We start from the raw sequence: 18,424 nt of genomic DNA on the forward strand, positions 1-18,424 counted from the left end.
ATCTCTGCAGAAGTGAAAGTTGAACTAAGATCGGCCTATTAATTAAGAAACATTTTGTACAATGTTCTTCAATAGGCATCTTGGTTCAACATTTACTTCTGTAGAGATTGTATGATGTACTGTATGCACAATTGTTCTCTATCAAAGATAGTCTTAAAAACATTGATCGCATCCAATTTCTAACCGATTCTTATGAATCTATTTCTCAGTAGCCGCAGGTAATAGAATATAAAAACACAAATTATATCGATGAAATAAATCCATCACAACAATTCATGAACAAAAATCAACGTGCTTACAAATTCAGCATTTAGTGTTTATTTACCCCAAACATAGAAAAACAAAAACACACTTTTATGAAGTAAAAAACAGTGATACTGAACAAATACCTAAATGCAAATCAAAGGAGGTTTGAAATTATCATAGAGAATAGCCAGACACTATTGCACAGCTTAGCTAAGTACAAGGGGAAAACAGGATTAAAATAATCAGTTATTACCCACAAAATATGTCTTGCCATTCATAGACAAGAAGAACAGAAAGCAAACACCTTAATTCCATATTTAGAGGAAATTATTTTCAAATAATACATAACAGCACAAATCTTCCTGGCAACAATGTCAAAGCTAAAACCTCTCCTTGGAAAAACTGAATTTGCTCAGCTGAGCCAGGGTATTTTCATGTCCAGTTAAGTACGTGCTGAGATGAGTGATACACGTGTGCTCAAAGCTGAGATGTCCCTCTAATGACCTGAAATTGCACCAGAAAGCAATATAAACCAGACAATATACACTTTCCGATGTATTTTACTTGGACAGTCAAGCAACATTTTTTTAAATGTGGCTCTATACTCCAGCATTTTTTTTATTTGAGATCAAACGTTTCATATGAGGCGACAGCACAGAATGTCTCTTTTTATTTGAGGGTATTTTAAAACATATCTGTTTTACCATTTAGAAATGAAAGAACTTTAGGTATATTATATTAAAGTAGTCAATAATTTAGTATTTGGTCCCATATTCCTAGCATGCAATGAATACATCAAGCTTGTGACTACATACTTGTTGGATGTATTTGCAGTTTGTTTTGGTTGTGTTTCAGATTATGTTTCACCCAATAGGAACTGAATAGTGAATAATGTAGTGTCATTTTAGAGTCACTTTTATTGTAAATAAGAATAGATGTTTCAGAATACTTCCACATTAATGTGGATGCTACCATGCTTATGGATAATCATGAATGAATAGTGAATAATAAAGACTGCGAAAGTTCAGAAGAACAAAGATCATACCCCGGAAAAAATGCGAACCGCCTCTGTTAATGGTAATTGTGAGAGGGGAGCATTTTGCGGGGGTATGATCTTTGTTCCTCTGTAACTTACACTTTCTCTTGTTCTTCTGTAAATTCTTTGAATTTGCCCAAAGACTTGAGGGAAAAAAACAAATGAGACTAGATACAATGCATTCAGAAAGTATTCATACCCCTTGACTTATTCCACATTTTGTTGTGTTACAGCCTGAATTCAAAATGGATTAAATATATATATATATATATATATATATATATATATTATACACACAATAACCCATAATGAGAAAGTGAAAACAGACATTTTTGCAAATGTATTGAAAATGAAAAACACTTACATAAGTATTCACACCCCTGAGTCAATACATGTTAAAATCACCTTTGGGAGTGATTACATCTGTGAGTCTTTCTGGGCAAGTCTCTAAGCTTTGCACACATGGATTGTACAATATTTGCACATTATTTTTGCACGGTCAAATTGGTTGTTGATCATTGCTAGACAGCCATTTCCAAGTCTTGCCATAGATTTTCAAGGCTATTTAAGTCAAAGCAGTAACTAGGCCACTCAGGAACATTCAATGTCATCTTGGTAACCAACTCCAGTGTAGATTTGGCCTTGTGTTTTAGGTTATTGTCCTGTTGAAAGGTGAATTTGTCTCTCAGTGTCTGTTGGAAAGCAGACAACCAGGTTTTCCTCTAGGATTTTGCTTGTGCTTAGCTCTATGCCATTTCTTTTTATCCAAAAAAAACTCCCTAGTCCTTGTCAATGACAAGCACACCCAAAACATGATGCAGCCACCACCTACTTGAAAATATGAGAGTGGTACTCAGTGATGTGTTTGCTCCAAACATAACTCTTTCTATTCAGGACATAAAGTTAATTTCTTTGTCACATTTTTACTTTAGTGCCTTATTGCAAACAGGATGCATGTTTTGGAATATTTGTTATTCTGTACAAGCTTCCTTCTTTTCACTCTGTCAATTAGGTTAGTATTGTGGAGTAACTATACTGAACAAAAATATAAACGCAGCATGTAAAGAGTTGGTCCCATGTTTCATGAGCTTAAATAAAATATCCCAGAAATTTTCCATACGCACAAAAAGCTTCTCTCTCTTGAAATGTGTGCACATATTTGTTTACCTCCCTTTTAGTGAGCATTTCTCCTTTACCAATATAATCCATCCACCTGACAGGTGTAGCATATCAAGAAGCTGATCAAACAGCATGATCATTACACAGGGGCACCTTGTGATAGGGACAATAAAAGGCCACTCTAAAATGTGCAGTTTTGTCACACAACACAGAACTTTTGAGGGTGCGTGCTATTGTCATGCTGACTGCAAGAATGTCCACTAGAGCTGTTGCCAGATAAATGACCATTAAATTATCTACCATCATTTTAGAGAATTTGGCAGTACGTCCAACCGGCCTCACAACCGCAGATCTGTCTGTAATAAAGCCCTTTTGTGTGGAAAAACGAATACTGATTGGCTGGGTCTGGCTCCCCAGTGGGTGGATTTATGCCCTCCCAGGCCCACCTATTGCTGCACCCCTGCCCTGTCATGTGAAACCCATAGATTAGGGCCAAATGAGATTTCCTTATAAGAACTATAACACAGTACAATTGCTTAAATTGTTGCATGTGGGTTTATATTTTTGTTCAGTATACTATCTTGTTGATCCATCCTTAATTTTCTCCTATCACAGCCATTAAACTATGTAACTGTTTTAAAGTCACCATTGGCCTCATAGTGTAATCCCTGAGCGGTTTCCTTCCTCTCCGGCAACTGAGTAAGGAAGGACACCTGTATATTTCTAGCGACTGGTTGTATTGATACACCATCCAAAGTCTAATTAATAACTTGACCATGCTCAAAGGGATATTAAATGTCTGCTTTTTTTTTTACATTTATTTTTTTACCCATCTACCAACAGGTGCCCTTCTTTGCGAGGCGTTGGAAAACCTCCCTGGTCTTTGTGGTTGAATCTGTGTGACTTCACTGCTCAACCGAGGGACCTTACAAATAATTGTATGTGTGGGGTACAGAGATGAGGTAGTTATTCAAAAATCATGTAAAACACTATTATTGCACAGAGTAAGTCCATGCAACTTATGTGACTTGTTAAGCAAATCACTTACAAATTTACTCCTGAACCTATTTAGTCTTGCCATAACAAAGGGGTTGAATACTTATTGACTCAAGACATTTCAGCTTTTCATTTTTAATTAACTTGTAAACATTTCTAAAAACATAATTCAACTTTGACATTGTGGTACTACGTGTAGGCCAGGGACACAAAATCTCAAATTAATCCATTTTAAAATGCAGGCTGTAACACAAAATGTGGAAAAAGTAAATGGGTAGGAATACTTTCTGAAGGCACTGTACATAAAGTGCATTCATTTGTAAACAGCAAAACAGATATGTATAGAAATACCCTCAAATAAAAGGTGACATTCTGTACTGTCGCCTCATATCAAACACTTGATCTCAAATTGAAAATGCTGGAGTATAGAGCCAAATGTACTAATTGTAGCTTCACTGTCCAAATAAATACAGAGGGGTGTGATGCTGTAGCTCATTGTTCAAACATTCAGATTTCTATGAGAAACTGCACACTGATTGGCTGCTTTACTAAACAGTTGTTTGTTTCCGCAGACTTTCAAAGGATCATAGTCATAATCACATTGCAATTAATAAGATATGATATGCATTAATGCATGACAGAGTTAATGCATGACAGAGTCAAGCCCATATTAACATGTGCCTGAATATCTATTAGATATACAGACAGCATCCAATGTAGCTCAACAGCTTTGATGTGGGCTTCTCTTTGTCATTGTTGTTAGCATGTGCAAACATCCCAGCTTTTATGAGTTGTGTGTTTACATAAAATTCCTTCTTTTTTTTTTGTTGGTTTGAAAACCACCTCTGATTAAGATCATCATAGTTATACATGTTTAACACTGCTGCAGAAACAGCTGCAATGTAAAAAATGTCATTTTTGACGATGCATTGACAATACATCTACAGTGGACCTGTAGAGATGCTGTGGCTTTTTATATAAGGAATATGACTACACACACACTACATATGCCAAGGAAAAAAGGGAATACTCAGGATTTAGATAGAGCACCAATCAGCACTTTAGCTCTATGCACTAGGCAGCCAGCTAGAGAATGAACAATGTTACTATTGAAAAAGACGTGACAACCCTCTGCTCTCAATAGACAATGTCCAGTTCCAGATCGCTCCATTGTTGAAAAAAAAAGAAAACAAACAATGGAGCGATCTTGGATTTACATGGGAGGGCATATTGCAGAGGCTGTGGTAGTATCTCATCGAGCTGGGGTGGAAAGGTTCACACAGGGCAATGACTATCAGCCAATGGTAAATACAGCTTTACAAACAATAAAAACAAACTTTACTCTTATGTAATTGTGAAAGTCCTTCCTAGCCCCTTTCCTAATTTAGTCCTGTGGTGAGAAAAGTGTGTCAGATGTGGCGTGGGCATCGTCCCCCTGGGGCTGCCATATTAATGCCTCGAAGCTCACCCTCATTATGGTCATCGGTGTCTGACGAGTTGTCTTCGTTAAAAGATGCACTTGAAACATCCCTTGCCAATCCCTGCTGATGGGGGGGGGAGCAAATATTAAACCAAGTTCTTGTTTCAAAACTTTATCATTTGTTGTGTTACCAAACATTTTGACAAATAAAAAGACCAATAAAACATTTTTATTTAATAACCCTAGCCTAAAAGTTGGCCCTGATCATTGATTTACCAAGTTTCTTAAAACTGAATCCAATTGTTACTCATCTCCATCTCATAAACCATAAACACTTACCGACCGTACAATTGACTCACGGAACGGAGGGCAAACCATGTGAAAGCGGGGGATGCAGACGTCGAAGATCTCCTCTTTGTTCTTGAGGCGGTGGAAGGTGTAGTGGCCTTCCATGTACTCTGAGGTAGTAGAGAAGGTCGTGCAGCTGGCGTACTCATGTACTTTACCCGGAGTCATCACCGGGAACTCTCCTGCAGACAATGTCATGCGGTTAGTATATCTCTTGCATAAGTTACTCATGAAATGTTAACTTATTTAATTAGTATATAACATGACAATTACATTAGTAATTTGTTAGCTGTAAATCATTCTTAGATCGTAACAGGTTTTTGCCCACTGCTACCAAATGGAGACAATTAAGAATGAAACATTATGGTAAGTCCACGGAATCCCCTCTAGTCTAGTCACCTACCAACAACGCCTGGCCCACGGACCTCCTCCACGTTCCCATTAGCATTGGTGATCTTCCAATAACGACTGTCCAGTTGGCAAGCATTCTCAGGGAGGGCATCCTTTGCCATTTCAATCCTGATGGTAGAATTTAACGCATAAGGTTAGGGAAGTTAGGACAGCTGTATTATGATCCATTTACACATTTATCTTTTTAATCATTATCAGGAGCTGAAATCAGTAGGGGAAATAGTGGTACCTGATCCGATAGGTGAAGAAGAAATGTGGAGGATGCACTGAGCTGAGCTCCGGTAAGAATGAGGTAGACACTGAAACAGTAATATCCCCCGTGGTGGCAACACACTGCTTATCATGGACGTACCTGTGAATAGTGACAAAGCTTATTAAACCTCCAAAATCCGTTAGAAGCCTTGCTTTGAATGTTTGTTAACTACATATTAGGGTTGTCCCGACCCAACAAAAATCTTGGTCGACCAAGAGGTGTCTGTTCATTCGACCAATCGATTGGTCAACATTTTTTAAACGTGTATTTTTCCATATATAGACACATCCTATGTGTTTTAATCGAATCAACTGCAGTGCATTCGGGGCTCAGTGCTAAAGGTGTCACTACAGACCTGTATCACAACCGGCCAGGATTGGGAGTCCCATAGGGCGGCACACAATTGGCCCAGTGTTATCTGGGTTTGGCCGGGGTAGGCCATCATTGTAAATAAGAATTTGTTCTTAACTGACTTGCCTAGTTAAATGGTTAAATAAATAAAAACGTCAGACCCCTTGACATTTTTCAAATTTTGTTACATTACAGACTTATTCTAAAATGGATTATACATTTTCCCCTCACCAATCTACACACAATACCCCATAATGACAAAGAAATAACAGGTTTGACATTTTTTTTAATGTTTAAAAAATAAATTAAAAAATCCGGAAGTTTACATACACCTTAGTCAAATACATTTAAACTCAGTTTTTCACAATTCCTGACATTTAATCCTAGTAGAAATTCCCTGTCTTAGGTCAGTTAAGATTACCACTTTATTTTAAGAATGTAAGATGTCAGAATAATAGCAGAGAGAATTATTTATTTTAGCTTTTATTTCTTTCATCACATTCCCAGTGGGTCAGAAGTTTACATACTTATTTAGTATTTGGTAGCATTGCCTTAAAATTGTTTAACTTGGGTCAAACGTTCCGGGTAGCCTTCCACAAACTTCCCACAATAAGTTGGGTGAATTTTGGCCCATTCCTCCTGACAGAGCTGGTGTAACTGAGTCAGGTTTGTAGGCCTCCTTGCTCGCACACACTTTGTCAGTTCTGCCCACAAATGTTCTATAGGATTGAGGTCAGGGTTTTGTGATGGCCACTCCAATACCTTGACTTTGTTGTCCTTAAGCCATTTTGCAACAACTTTGGAAGTAAGCTTGTTTTTTTCTTGCATACTATTGTTTGTACTTGCATACTATTGTTTGTACAGATGAACGTGGTACCTTCAGGCGTTTGGAAATTGCTCCCAAGGATGAACCAGACTTGTGGAGGTCTACAATTCTTCTGAGGTCTTGGCTGATTTCTTTAGATTTTAACCATGATGTCAAGCAAAAAGGCACTGAGTTTGAAGGTAGGCCGTGAAATACATCCACAGGTACACCTCCAATTGACTCGAATGATGTCAATTAGCCTATCAGAAGCTTCTAAAGACATGACGTCATTTTCTGGAATTTTCCAAGCTGTTTAAAAGGCACAGTCAACTTAGTGTATATAAACTTCTGACCCACTGGAATTGTGATACAGTGAATTATAAATGAAATAATCTGTTTGTAAACAATTGTTGGAAAAATTACTTGTGTCATGCACAAAGTAGATGTCCTAACCGCCTTGCCAAAACTACAGTTGTAGTCGGAAGTTTACATTCACTTAGGTTGGAGTCCTTAAAACTCGTTTTTCTACCACTCCACAAATGTCTTGTTAACAAACTATAGTTTTGGCAAGGCGGTTAGGACATCTACTTTGTGCATGACACAAGTCATTTTTCCAACAATTGTTTACAACCATCTCTGCAGCACTCAGCACACACCAATCAGGCCTTCGTGGTAGAGTGGCCAGACGGAAGCCACACCTCAGTAAAAGGCACATGACAGCCCTTTTGGAGTTTGCCAAAAGGCACAAACTCTCAGACAATGGGAAACAAGATTCTCTGGTCTGATGAAACCAAGATTGAACTTTTTTGGCCTGAATGCCAAGCGTCACGTCTGGAGGAAACCTGGCACCATCCCTACGGTGAAACATGGTGGTGGCAGCATCATGCTGTGGGGATATTTTTCAGCCTAAGTAAGTTGTGGTATTAAGACTAAACAGGATGCGCTCTTAGGCCTAAAAATCAAATGGTGGTTATACAAGTCTATTAAGCATATTAATGATAATGACATTACATGGAGCATTATTATTAATAATATAATTTGAAGTGTAAACACAATAAATTATAAACAATACCAGATATGCTGTTCTAACAAAATTAAGTCAAAGTCAAAAGTTTGGACACACCTACCCATTCAAGGGTTTTTCTATATTTTGACTATTTTCCACATTGTAGAATAATAGTGAAGACATCAACACTATGAAATAACACATATGGAATCATGTAGTAACCAAAAAAGTGTTAAATCTACATTTATTTTAGAGTCTTCAAAGTAGCCACCCTTTGCCTTGATGACAGCTTTGCACACACTTGGCATTCTCTCAACCAGCTTCATGAGGTAGTCACCTGGAATGCATTTAAATTATCAGGTGTGCCTGGTTAAAAGTTCATTTGTGGAATGTCCTTCCTTCCCAATGCTTTTGAGCCAATCAGTTGTGTTGTGACATGGTAGAGGTGGTATACAGAAGATAGCCCTATTTGGTTGAACACCAAGTCCATATTATGGAAAGAACAGCTCAAATAAGCAAAGAGAAACGACAGTCCATCATTACTTTCAGGAAAATGTCAAGAACTTTGAACGTTTCTTCAAGTGCAGCTGCAAAAACCATCAAGCGCTATGATGAATCTGGCTCTCATGAGGACCACTACAGGAATGAAAGACCCAGAGTTACCTCTGCTGCAGAGGATAAGTTCATTAGTTACCAGCCTCAGAAATTGCAGCCCAAATAAAAGCCACAGAGTTCAAGTAACAGACACATCTCAACATCAACTGTTCAGAGGAGACTGCGTGAATCAGGCCTTCATGGTCAAATTGTGGCAAAGAAAACACTACTAAAGGACACCAATAAGAAGAAGGGACTTGCTTGGGCCAAGAAACACAAGCAATTGACATTAGACCAGTGGAAATCTGATTTTTGGTTCCAACCGCTGTGTCTTTGTGAGATGCAGAGTAGGTGAACGGATGATGTTCGCATGTGTGGTTCCCACCGTGAAGCATGGAGGAGGTGGTGTGATGGTGCTTTGCTGGTAACACTGTCTGATTTATTTAGATTTTAAGGCACACTTAACCAGCATGGCTACCACAGCATTCTGCAGCAATACGCCATCCCATCTGGTTTGCGCTTAGTGGGACTATCATTTGTTTTTCAACAGGACAATGACCCAACACACCTCCAGCCTGTGTATTTGACCAAGAATGAGAGTGATGGAGTGCTGCATCAGATGACCTGGCCTCCACAATCACCCGACCTTAACCCAATTGAGATGTTCGAGATGAGTTGGACCACAGAGTGAAGGAAAAGCAGCCAACAAGTGCTCAGCATATGTGGGAATTCCTTCAAGACTATTGGAAAAGCATTCCAGGTGAAGCTGGTTGCGAGAATGCCAAGAGTCTGCAAAGCTGTCATCAAGGCAAAGGGTGGCTACTTTGAAGATTCTCAAATATAAAATATATTTATTTGTTAAACACTTTTTTGGTTACTACATGATTCCATGTGTTATTTCATAGTTTGTCTTCACTATTATTCTACAATGTAGAAAATAGTAAAAACAAAGAAAAACCTTTGAATGAGTAGGTGTGTCCAAACTTTTGACTGGTACTGTATATCTTTTTTTTGCTACTGCTTGACTAAAGAAATCTTGGTCGATCAACAGCCTATCGACCAAACAATCGACCAGTCGACTACATGGGGTCAGCCTTACTACATATTGTTGAGTATTGCCATAATGACACAGAAACGACAACCTTCCTGCATGTTCCTGTTAGGTATTCCAGAAAGGGAAAGTTAATGGAGGTTACCTGAAGATCTGATCCCGGATGATGGGGTATTCTCCTGTTACCACATTATGGACGTATGAGGTAAACCACTCAGTAAAGCTGGACCCTAAGGTGAGAAATTAGAGTGAGAGGAAGCAAAACAATGAGAAAGTGTGAGACACTGCATTAGAAGTTCAAACCCATATGTTGAGGAACTAACACATTGAATATCAAGAAATATTAATTGAGCAAATAACCCAGAGTTCCATTTTTTTTATTCATTGTAAATAAGAATTTGTTCTTAACTGACTTGCCTAGTTAAATAAAGGTTAATTAAATTATTCCATTCATGGAGTGCTATGTTGCAATACAACAGTTTATTTATTTATATTTGAAGAATGGGAGCAGTGCCTTCCTGTTTAAATCTGATTGGGGAGAGATAAACCGGGTGCTGCAACCTCTGTACCATGTACAATTCCAAGAAGTGCATAATAACCTAGTTGTTAAGCTTACAATTGCTCAACTTGCAGTGAGATGTTGCAATGAAACATTTTCACACAACCTAACTGAAATATTTGTATAATATATGTAACAAACTAATAGCTCATCATACCTGTGATGAACATGTCAATTGCAGATGGATCTTGTGCCATTTGATCCTATAATAGAAAAATGTAGAACAATCCTATTAGTCATCCATTAGTCAGTGGTGTAACGTACTTAAGTAAAAATTGTTTAACGTACTACTTAAGTCATTTTGGGATATCTGTACTTTACTATTTATATTTTTGACAACTTTTACTCCACTGCGTTCCTAAAGAAAATAATGTACTTTTTACTCCATACATTTTTCCTGACACCCAAAAGTACTCGTTACATTTCGAATGCTTAGCAGGACAGGAAAATTGTAAAAATCACACTCATCATGAGAACATCCCTGGTCATCCCTACTGCCTCTGATCTGGCAGACTCACTAAACACAAACGCTTTGTTTGTAAATTATGTCTGAGTGTTGGAGTGTGTCCCAGGCTATTCTTAAATTTAAAAAAAATAATTGTGCTGTCTGGTTTGCTTAATATATGGAATGTGAAATTATTTATACTTTCATTTTTGATACTTAAGTATATTTTAAGCCAAAAACTTTTATACTTTTACTCAAGTATTATTTTACTGGGTGACTTTTACTCAAGTCATTTTCTATTAAGGTATCTATACTTTTACTCAAGTATGACGATTGGGTACTTTTTCCACCACTGCCATTAGTTAATTTCCATAATTCAACATGATCTCCTGCCTGTGGTGAGATACCATAGCTAGAAAAGGGCTGCCCCCAGTGGCAAAGAGTTGTCATTGCCCCAGTCAAGTTATGAAACGTAAACACTGGAAGCTGTTTGCAACAGACGTGGTGAGATAGCTAGAAAATGGCTCCCCCCAGTTGCAATGAGTTATATCTGTCCCAAATAACTTAGGAAACCTAAACACTGAAAGTTATATAAAGCTCAAATTAAGGAGTCGTTTATTATTACTAAGCGATGCTACCCACTTCCTTATTCTTTTCATCCTTAACTTGTGTGTGAGAATAAAAGTCTGTCTCCCAGTTGTAATTGGGGAGGGGGCCGGGGTCTCATGAAAACTGACCGGGCAGTGGTAGAAGATCTCGCTGCGGCTGCGGCCCTCAGTGCCCTCAAGGGCCATGTATTGGCTGAGGCCTGTGTGGAAGCAGAAGGTGAGGGGCAAACACTGCCTCATGCCCTTGCGCTGCTGAAAGCCACCTGCTGCCGTTTCAATATCCAGCAGGTCCTCTGAGCGGTAGTGGTTAGACAGGGCCATGCTTCCCATTAACCTGGAAGAAAATAGGGGTAGATCATTTTTACCATAAGTATACTTTTGTCAATTTGTTCATGTAAATTCATCTTATTCAGCTCAGCAGCACAAAAAAATAAATATAGACAAACAATTATTTGAATTGATGAATTCTCATACCCAGGAACGACAAGCTTCTGCCCATTGTGTATCCGGTATGAGCACCGGTAGTCATTTGAAAGCTTGCAACAAATCTGGGCCTCAATGCCATCCAGCTCTTCCTCCTTTGCTCCCTCTGCTCAGGGGAAATCATAAAATGACTTAGGCAAACAAACTACAATACATTTAAAAAAGGTATGGATTTTCTATCCAATACATTTGGAAATCCAACATATTGGTTGAAGGTTAAGATACTTTTTTTATATAACCTTTATTTAACTAGGCAAGTCAGTTAAGAACAAAACCTTATTTACCATGACGGCCTAGGAACAGTGGGTTAACTGTCTTGTTCAGGGGCAGAATGACAGATTTGTACCTTGTCGGCTCGGGGATTCGATCTAGCTACCTTTCGGTTAGTGGCCCAACGCTCTAACCACTAGGCTACCTGCCGGCCCAATAAGGCCTAATGGTTCCATTGAACCATCCCACAGCTATCAAATCCCCTAAAGTGGTGATGTGTATTCCTTGTGGAGTTTTACCTTTGAGCGAGGCAATCATCCTGGGGCACTGCTGGTCAAGGTATCTCTTCAGGTCATCCCAGGCTTTCTTCAGGGTGCCATAGTGATCAATGTAACGACCCAAGTCAGTATAGAACTCACGGAAGAGTTCCTTCCAGGTTTGAACCTTCTGAATTTTGTCTGACCTGCTCAACAACAACAAAATATTTAGCTAAATAAAACATATCAGTACTATTCCGTTTGCAAAATAAACACACAGTACAAACATTCCTGATTATTACATCAAATAAGAGATGAAAAGAATGTTGGTCCAAGCCATTTTGAATCCTTTTCAATTTGAAACGTTTTTATGTGAATGTTTTGCTGTTACTCTTCACCACAAACCAGAGGAAGTTAACTACAACTCTACTCTTTGCTACAGACAAGATTCTCATACAAAGGCTTTACACTGTCCATAGGCTGATGAAATCCATGTTTTTTTGTTGTTGATCAACAGACTTACTCAGTTAAGAGCCAATGTTTCAAACAGAGGCCTTTCCATAATGGGTTGTGACCGGAAAGCTCGTTGAGTCGTCTACTCACAAAACTGCAACTATGGATAGAAAATAAAAAAGTTATTGCTAGTTAGCAGGTTCTTTGCATGAATTTCGGTATATCAGGATGTGATGCTGCGATACCTGTAGAAATTCAATCAGCTGGCAGCTAGCTAGCTCAAATGAGCTGTTACAGTTGAAGTCGGAAGTTTACATAAACCTTAGCCAAATATATTTAAAAACTCAGTATTTCACAATTCCTGACATTTAATCCTAGTAAAAATGTCCTGTCTTAGGTCAGTTAGGATCACCACTTTATTTTAAGACTGTAAAATGTCAGAATAATAGCAGAGAATAATACTTTTCAGCTTTTATTTCTTTCATCACATTCCCAGTGGGTCAGAAGTTTACATACTCATTTAGTATTTGGTAGCATTGCCTTAAAATTGTTTAACTTGGGTCAAACGTTCCGGGTAGCCTTCCACAAGCTACCCACAATAAGTCGGGTGAATTTTGGCCCATTCCTCCTGACAGAGCTGGTGTAACTGAGTCAGGTTTGTAGGCCTCCTTGCTCGCACACGCTTTTTCAGTTCTGCCCACACATTTTCTATGGGATTGAGGTCAGGGCTTTGTGATGGCCACTCCAATACCTTGACTTTGTTGTTCTTAAGCCATTTTGCCACAACTTTGGAAGTATGCCTGGGGTCATTGTCCATTTGGAAGACCCATTTGCGACCAAGCTTTAAGTTCCTGACTAATGTCTTGAGATGTTGCTTCAATATATCCACATCATTTTCCTCCCTCATGATGTCATCTATTTTGTGAAGTGCACCAATCCCTCCTGCAGCAAAGCACCCCCACAACATGATGCTGCCACCTTCACAGTTGGAATGGTGTTCTTCGGCTTGCCACCTTCCCCCTTTTTCCTCCAAACATAACAATGGTCATTATGGCCAAACAGCTCTATTTTTGTTTCATCACACCAGAGGACATTTCTCCAAAAAGTACAATCTTTGTCCCCATGTGCAGTTGAAACCGTAATCTGGCTTTTTTATGCTGGCTTTGGAGCAGTGGCTTCTTCCTTGAAGAGCGGCCTTTCAGGTTATGTTGATATAGGACTCGTTTTACTGTGGATATAGATACTTTTGTACCCTTTTCCTTCAGCATCTTCACAAGGTCCTTTGCTGTTGTTCTGGTATTGATTTGCACTTTTCGACCAAAGTACGTTAAACTCTAGGAGACAGAACGTTTCTTTTTCCTGAGTGGTATGACGGCTGCGTGGTTCCATGGTGTTTATACTTGCGTACAATTGTTTGTACAGATGAACGTGGTACCTTCAGGCATTTGGAAATTGCTTCCAAGGATGAACCAGACTTGTGGAGGTCTTGATTTTCCCATGATGTCAAGCAAAGAGGCACTGAGTTTGAAGGTAGAGCTTGGTATAGGTAGACCTTGAAATACATCCACAGGTACACCTCCAATTGACTCAATTAGCCTATCACAAGCTTCTGAAGCCATTACATAATTTTCTGGAATTTTCCAAGCTGTTTAAAGGCACAGTCAACTTAGTGTATGTAAACTTCTGACCCACTGGATTTGTGATACAGTGAGTTATAAGTGAAATAATCTTTCTGTAAACAACTGTTGGAAAAATTACTTGTGTCATGCACAAAGTAGATGTCCTAACCGACTTGCCAAAACTATAGTTTGTTAACAAGAAATTTGTGGAGTGGTTGAAAAACGAGTTTTAATGACTCCAACCTAAGTGTATGTAAACTTCCGACTTCAACTGTATAAGACGGAAAAGCTAGCTTGCTATTTATACTATCTAGCCAATTTCTCTTGAAAACACACTTCATACAGGGGAGAATCATTTGAGGCTTATAAAATCAACAGACCCAGGTTAGCATTAGCTAGCTCGGACGCTAATAGTCTGGCAAATAAGTAGCTCTCAAGAACCCAAGGTGTATACCAAAGATTATCGATATATTGTAAAGATACATGTCTCTCCGCCCTAACCTTCTTGCCCTTTGTGCTGTTGTCTGTGCCCAATAATGGTTGTACCATGTTGTGCTTCTGCCATGTTGTGTTGCTTCCATGTTGCTGCCTTGCTATGTTGTTGTCTTAGGTCTCTCCTTATGTAGTGTTGCGTTTTCTCTTGTCGTGATGTGTGTGTTTTGTCCTAATAAATAAATAAATACATATTTTCTTATCCCAACCCCCGTCCCCGCAGGAGGCCTTTTGTTAGGCCGTCATTGTAAATAAGAATTTGTTCTTAACTGACTTGCCTAGTTAAATAAAAATAAAAAACAATGTCCACAAAGCAGCACTGTAGGCTGTCAAGCTCCAGCCTATCGTTTCCGCCTGTTTTCAATGGAGAGAGATGCTATGCTACTAGCCTCATGTCATGAACATGCATTGCCATTCCGATATAAAGTGTTATCTCAAAGTTGCCAGGATGTAAATGTCTTACTTATATCAACACACTCCATAACAACTTAAGCATTACCAAACTTCTATTTGATCAAATAAATCTCACGGAACAAATAAACCATCATTTTTTTTGATGACCAGACTTGACAATCTCTCATTGACCTCCATACAAAAACTCCTTCCTTGGTGGGTGAAAAAAACACCACCCGCTGGAGGGACAAAGATTTTCAGCCGAGTTGGGCCTCTCTTCGTCTTTGGGTATACCCAGATTACAGCCTGCCCCCCTTGGGTTCTCAGCTCATGGTACTGATCACAGTTGACTCCCCCATGAACTATAATCCCTGCTCTCCGTTTAATACCGACGCTCTGTCTAAACGCAAATACACCTCACTAGCGATAAGGTTTTGTAAACTTTTGGAACTTAACTGTCATACTAGTGAGAAAGAATCTTTCAAATACAAAATATACACTTAAGGTCTGCAGTTTTTCATGTAAATTCATCTTATTCAGCAGCACAAAAAACAAATATAGACAAATAATTATTTAGATTCAAGTACTCTCATACCCAGGAACGATCAGCTTCTGCCCATTGTGGCTGTTATCTGTCATGCTGTCTTTAAAGCAAGTAAGAAACGGTAGATATGTTCTGTGTGCTATTTCTATGATTCCTCTTCCTAAATTTCGTTTTTGAGTCTTTTACTTTCGGTTTTGTACACCAGGTTCAAACAGCTGAAAAAACAATATTGTTCGTTATTGAAAATATATTAAACAGCGGTTTAGATTGTACAATAATTCTCAACACTATGCATTGCTTTGTCATATAAACAAAACAATTTGCAACCAGGAAATGGCGGAGCGATTTCTGCATATTGCAACTTTAACTTCCAAATGTTTCGAAAATTGTATCTCGTGCTGGGTTCTTTTTGTTTATACAGAGCATTTGTGTACAGCATCGGAGCGTCTACAGGCGGCAGACAGCTTTGTGAATAGACGCGGTATAATGTCTAATAACATTTACCGTCTAATTTGAATGGGATAGCGGAGAAGTAACATTAGCTAGCTACAACAACAAGGCATCTGAAACCAAAACAAACCATTATGCTGCTTTAATATCAAAGTGGGAAGGTGGTAATTATCAGCTGTGAAGTCGTAAATACAAGTTGTCTGCGTTCAAGTGCTTTGAACTCGTTGAGAAACACTGATTGGCTGATGGCCAACAAGCTCAATCAACTTAAAGTAGAGCTATCATGCTTGTAAACAAATTAGTGTTAAAAAACATAGCTATTTATTTTTTATAAATAATAAATGTTACTGCCGAAAATGCTGTTATCTAGGTAATTTCTTAGTAGGTGACGTCAGGGGTCAGCACATGGATGATAGACACATTTCCCAATAGTAATTACTAGTTGGAGGGGCGTTAAAGTGGATTCTTTATGTAACTACTAAATACCATCTTCCCACTTGGTTAGGAACGCAGCATTAGCCTAGCTACTAGCCAACCCTAGCTAGCGACGGTAAATTAGCTCACGGCTAATTGAAAGTTACATTTTTATGCAATAGATATAACTGCAACTGTCATATTGAATAAGACTAATAACCAAACAATCAAGAAAGACAACACAGTGTCATGCAATAGCAAGCTAGTTAGTAAACAAAAGTGAATTATTTGCTTAGCTAACAACATCTTGAGAACGCTAACTATAGCCAGCTTCTGTCGCTAAGCATAGCTCTATTACGCAACATAAACTCGTATGGTATTTTGTGCACAGGCATTTATCCCTCTGAAGCGTGTTATACATACCTGATCAAATCTCTAAAGTCAAGAAAGGATAACATTAACAGCAAAGGATCGGAGGGTAAATTGTTCAAGCTTAGCTCCATGGACGCTGCCATTTTGGAACCTGGAATTTTGCTTCAAGTCCCGCCCCATCTATTGTGACAGAGCGTTTCCGCATGCTTTCTTGTTATCAAATAGTTCGCACATGGGGAGTGGGGCTAGGGAGAAGTTGATATGAAAAATGTGATCAGGTTGTTCTCATCTATCTCAGTTTCTTGTGTAAACATTTACACATTATATTAGTAATGGATTACTTCAAACTAGTAGGATGCTTACGTAGGTGGTTGATATGAATCGTCATAAAATACTTTCACCAACTGTATGCCCTATTCAGGGAATTTCCTATTATAGGCATTGTGTGCACCTACGGTTATTGTGTACACTCTGGATTGTAGTAACATACTGTGTAGCAGCTTCCCTGTATTTGAGACCGGTCTTCTGGCCAAGCTTGGTTGATAGGCCTGTGTGGCACATAAAATGATCGGGACATTATATCCTTGTGTATAGTACCAAAGATTCTTATAGCTGGTAGTGCAGTGTTCCTGCTATGTAAGATTGCTTGTTCAAGCCACCTGTTAAAGCAGGAATCAGCCATTGCATCCATAGACAGAGCTATGGATGCAAGGACTGACAATCCATGATATCAATTATAATTTTTTACCATGAGGCTATATAGTGTTTTTTAAATATATATTTTGTATTTATTTAACCTGTATTTAACTAGGCAAGTCAGTTAAGAACAAAATCTTATTTACAATGACGGCCTACCCCGGCCAAACCCTAACCCGGACGACGCTGGGCCAATTGTGCACCGCCCTATGGGACTCCCAATCACAGCCGGTTGTAATACAGCCGGGAATCAAACCCGGGTCTGTAATGACACCACTAGCACTGAGATGCAGTGCCTTAGACTGCTGTGGCACTCGGCAGCCTCCGATGTTTACATTTACTTTCTTTACGAACATTGGAGTAAAACAATCTTATATTTTGGGTTCTGATGGGGTACTACAGTTGAACTAAGCTAGGCGTTAATAAATTGCATTCTTCAAGAATCAGTGGCTGCATATCATTAAGTTATACGTAAAAAAAACAAATGACGCAACTGCAGATTTTACTTTCTCTTACATCCTCAAGATGGCATCAAAGATTAGGCCTATTTTCTGCATTGGGTAATCCTTCAATTCACATATTGTGCTCTTGCATGTTCAATTCAAATCCATGAATGAGTATTGTCTTAACAGGAACTTCCCTCACTGTCTGAAATTATAATATTGTTTTTATTTATTTGATTTATTTAACCTTTATTTAACTAGGTCAGTTAAGAACAAATTCTTATATACAATGACGGCCTACCAAAAGGCAAAAGGCCTCCTGCGGGTGTAACACTGGACGTAAATTGCTG

At 38.7% G+C, this 18,424-nt stretch overlaps 1 protein-coding gene across 8 annotated transcripts; it reads right to left on the reverse strand.

Moving 5' to 3' along the window:
• Positions 1-302: 302 nt before the first annotated feature.
• Positions 303-17,134, reverse strand: fbxo3 (F-box protein 3). 8 transcript variants are annotated; one of them, XM_071399969.1, is made up of 12 exons: positions 16,987-17,134; positions 12,722-12,811; positions 12,241-12,404; positions 11,723-11,837; positions 11,378-11,582; positions 10,353-10,398; positions 9,782-9,866; positions 5,806-5,928; positions 5,569-5,684; positions 5,157-5,347; positions 4,866-4,941; positions 303-750 (listed from the first exon to the last, which is right to left on the reverse strand). In XM_071399969.1, exons 1-12 carry the CDS (start codon positions 17,076-17,078, stop codon positions 743-745), a joined length of 1,311 nt encoding a protein of 436 aa, XP_071256070.1. In that variant the 5' UTR covers positions 17,079-17,134; the 3' UTR covers positions 303-742. The 8 variants fall into 8 exon arrangements, with proteins under 8 accessions (XP_071256070.1, XP_071256074.1, XP_071256071.1 ...); XM_071399973.1 differs by having other exon boundaries at positions 614-750; positions 4,866-4,938; positions 5,177-5,347; XM_071399970.1 differs by having other exon boundaries at positions 614-750; positions 4,866-4,938.
• Positions 17,135-18,424: the final 1,290 nt, after the last annotated feature.

This window comes from Salvelinus alpinus, chromosome 5, assembly GCF_045679555.1.
Source record: "Salvelinus alpinus chromosome 5, SLU_Salpinus.1, whole genome shotgun sequence".
Classification (NCBI taxonomy): Eukaryota; Metazoa; Chordata; class Actinopteri; order Salmoniformes; family Salmonidae; genus Salvelinus; species Salvelinus alpinus.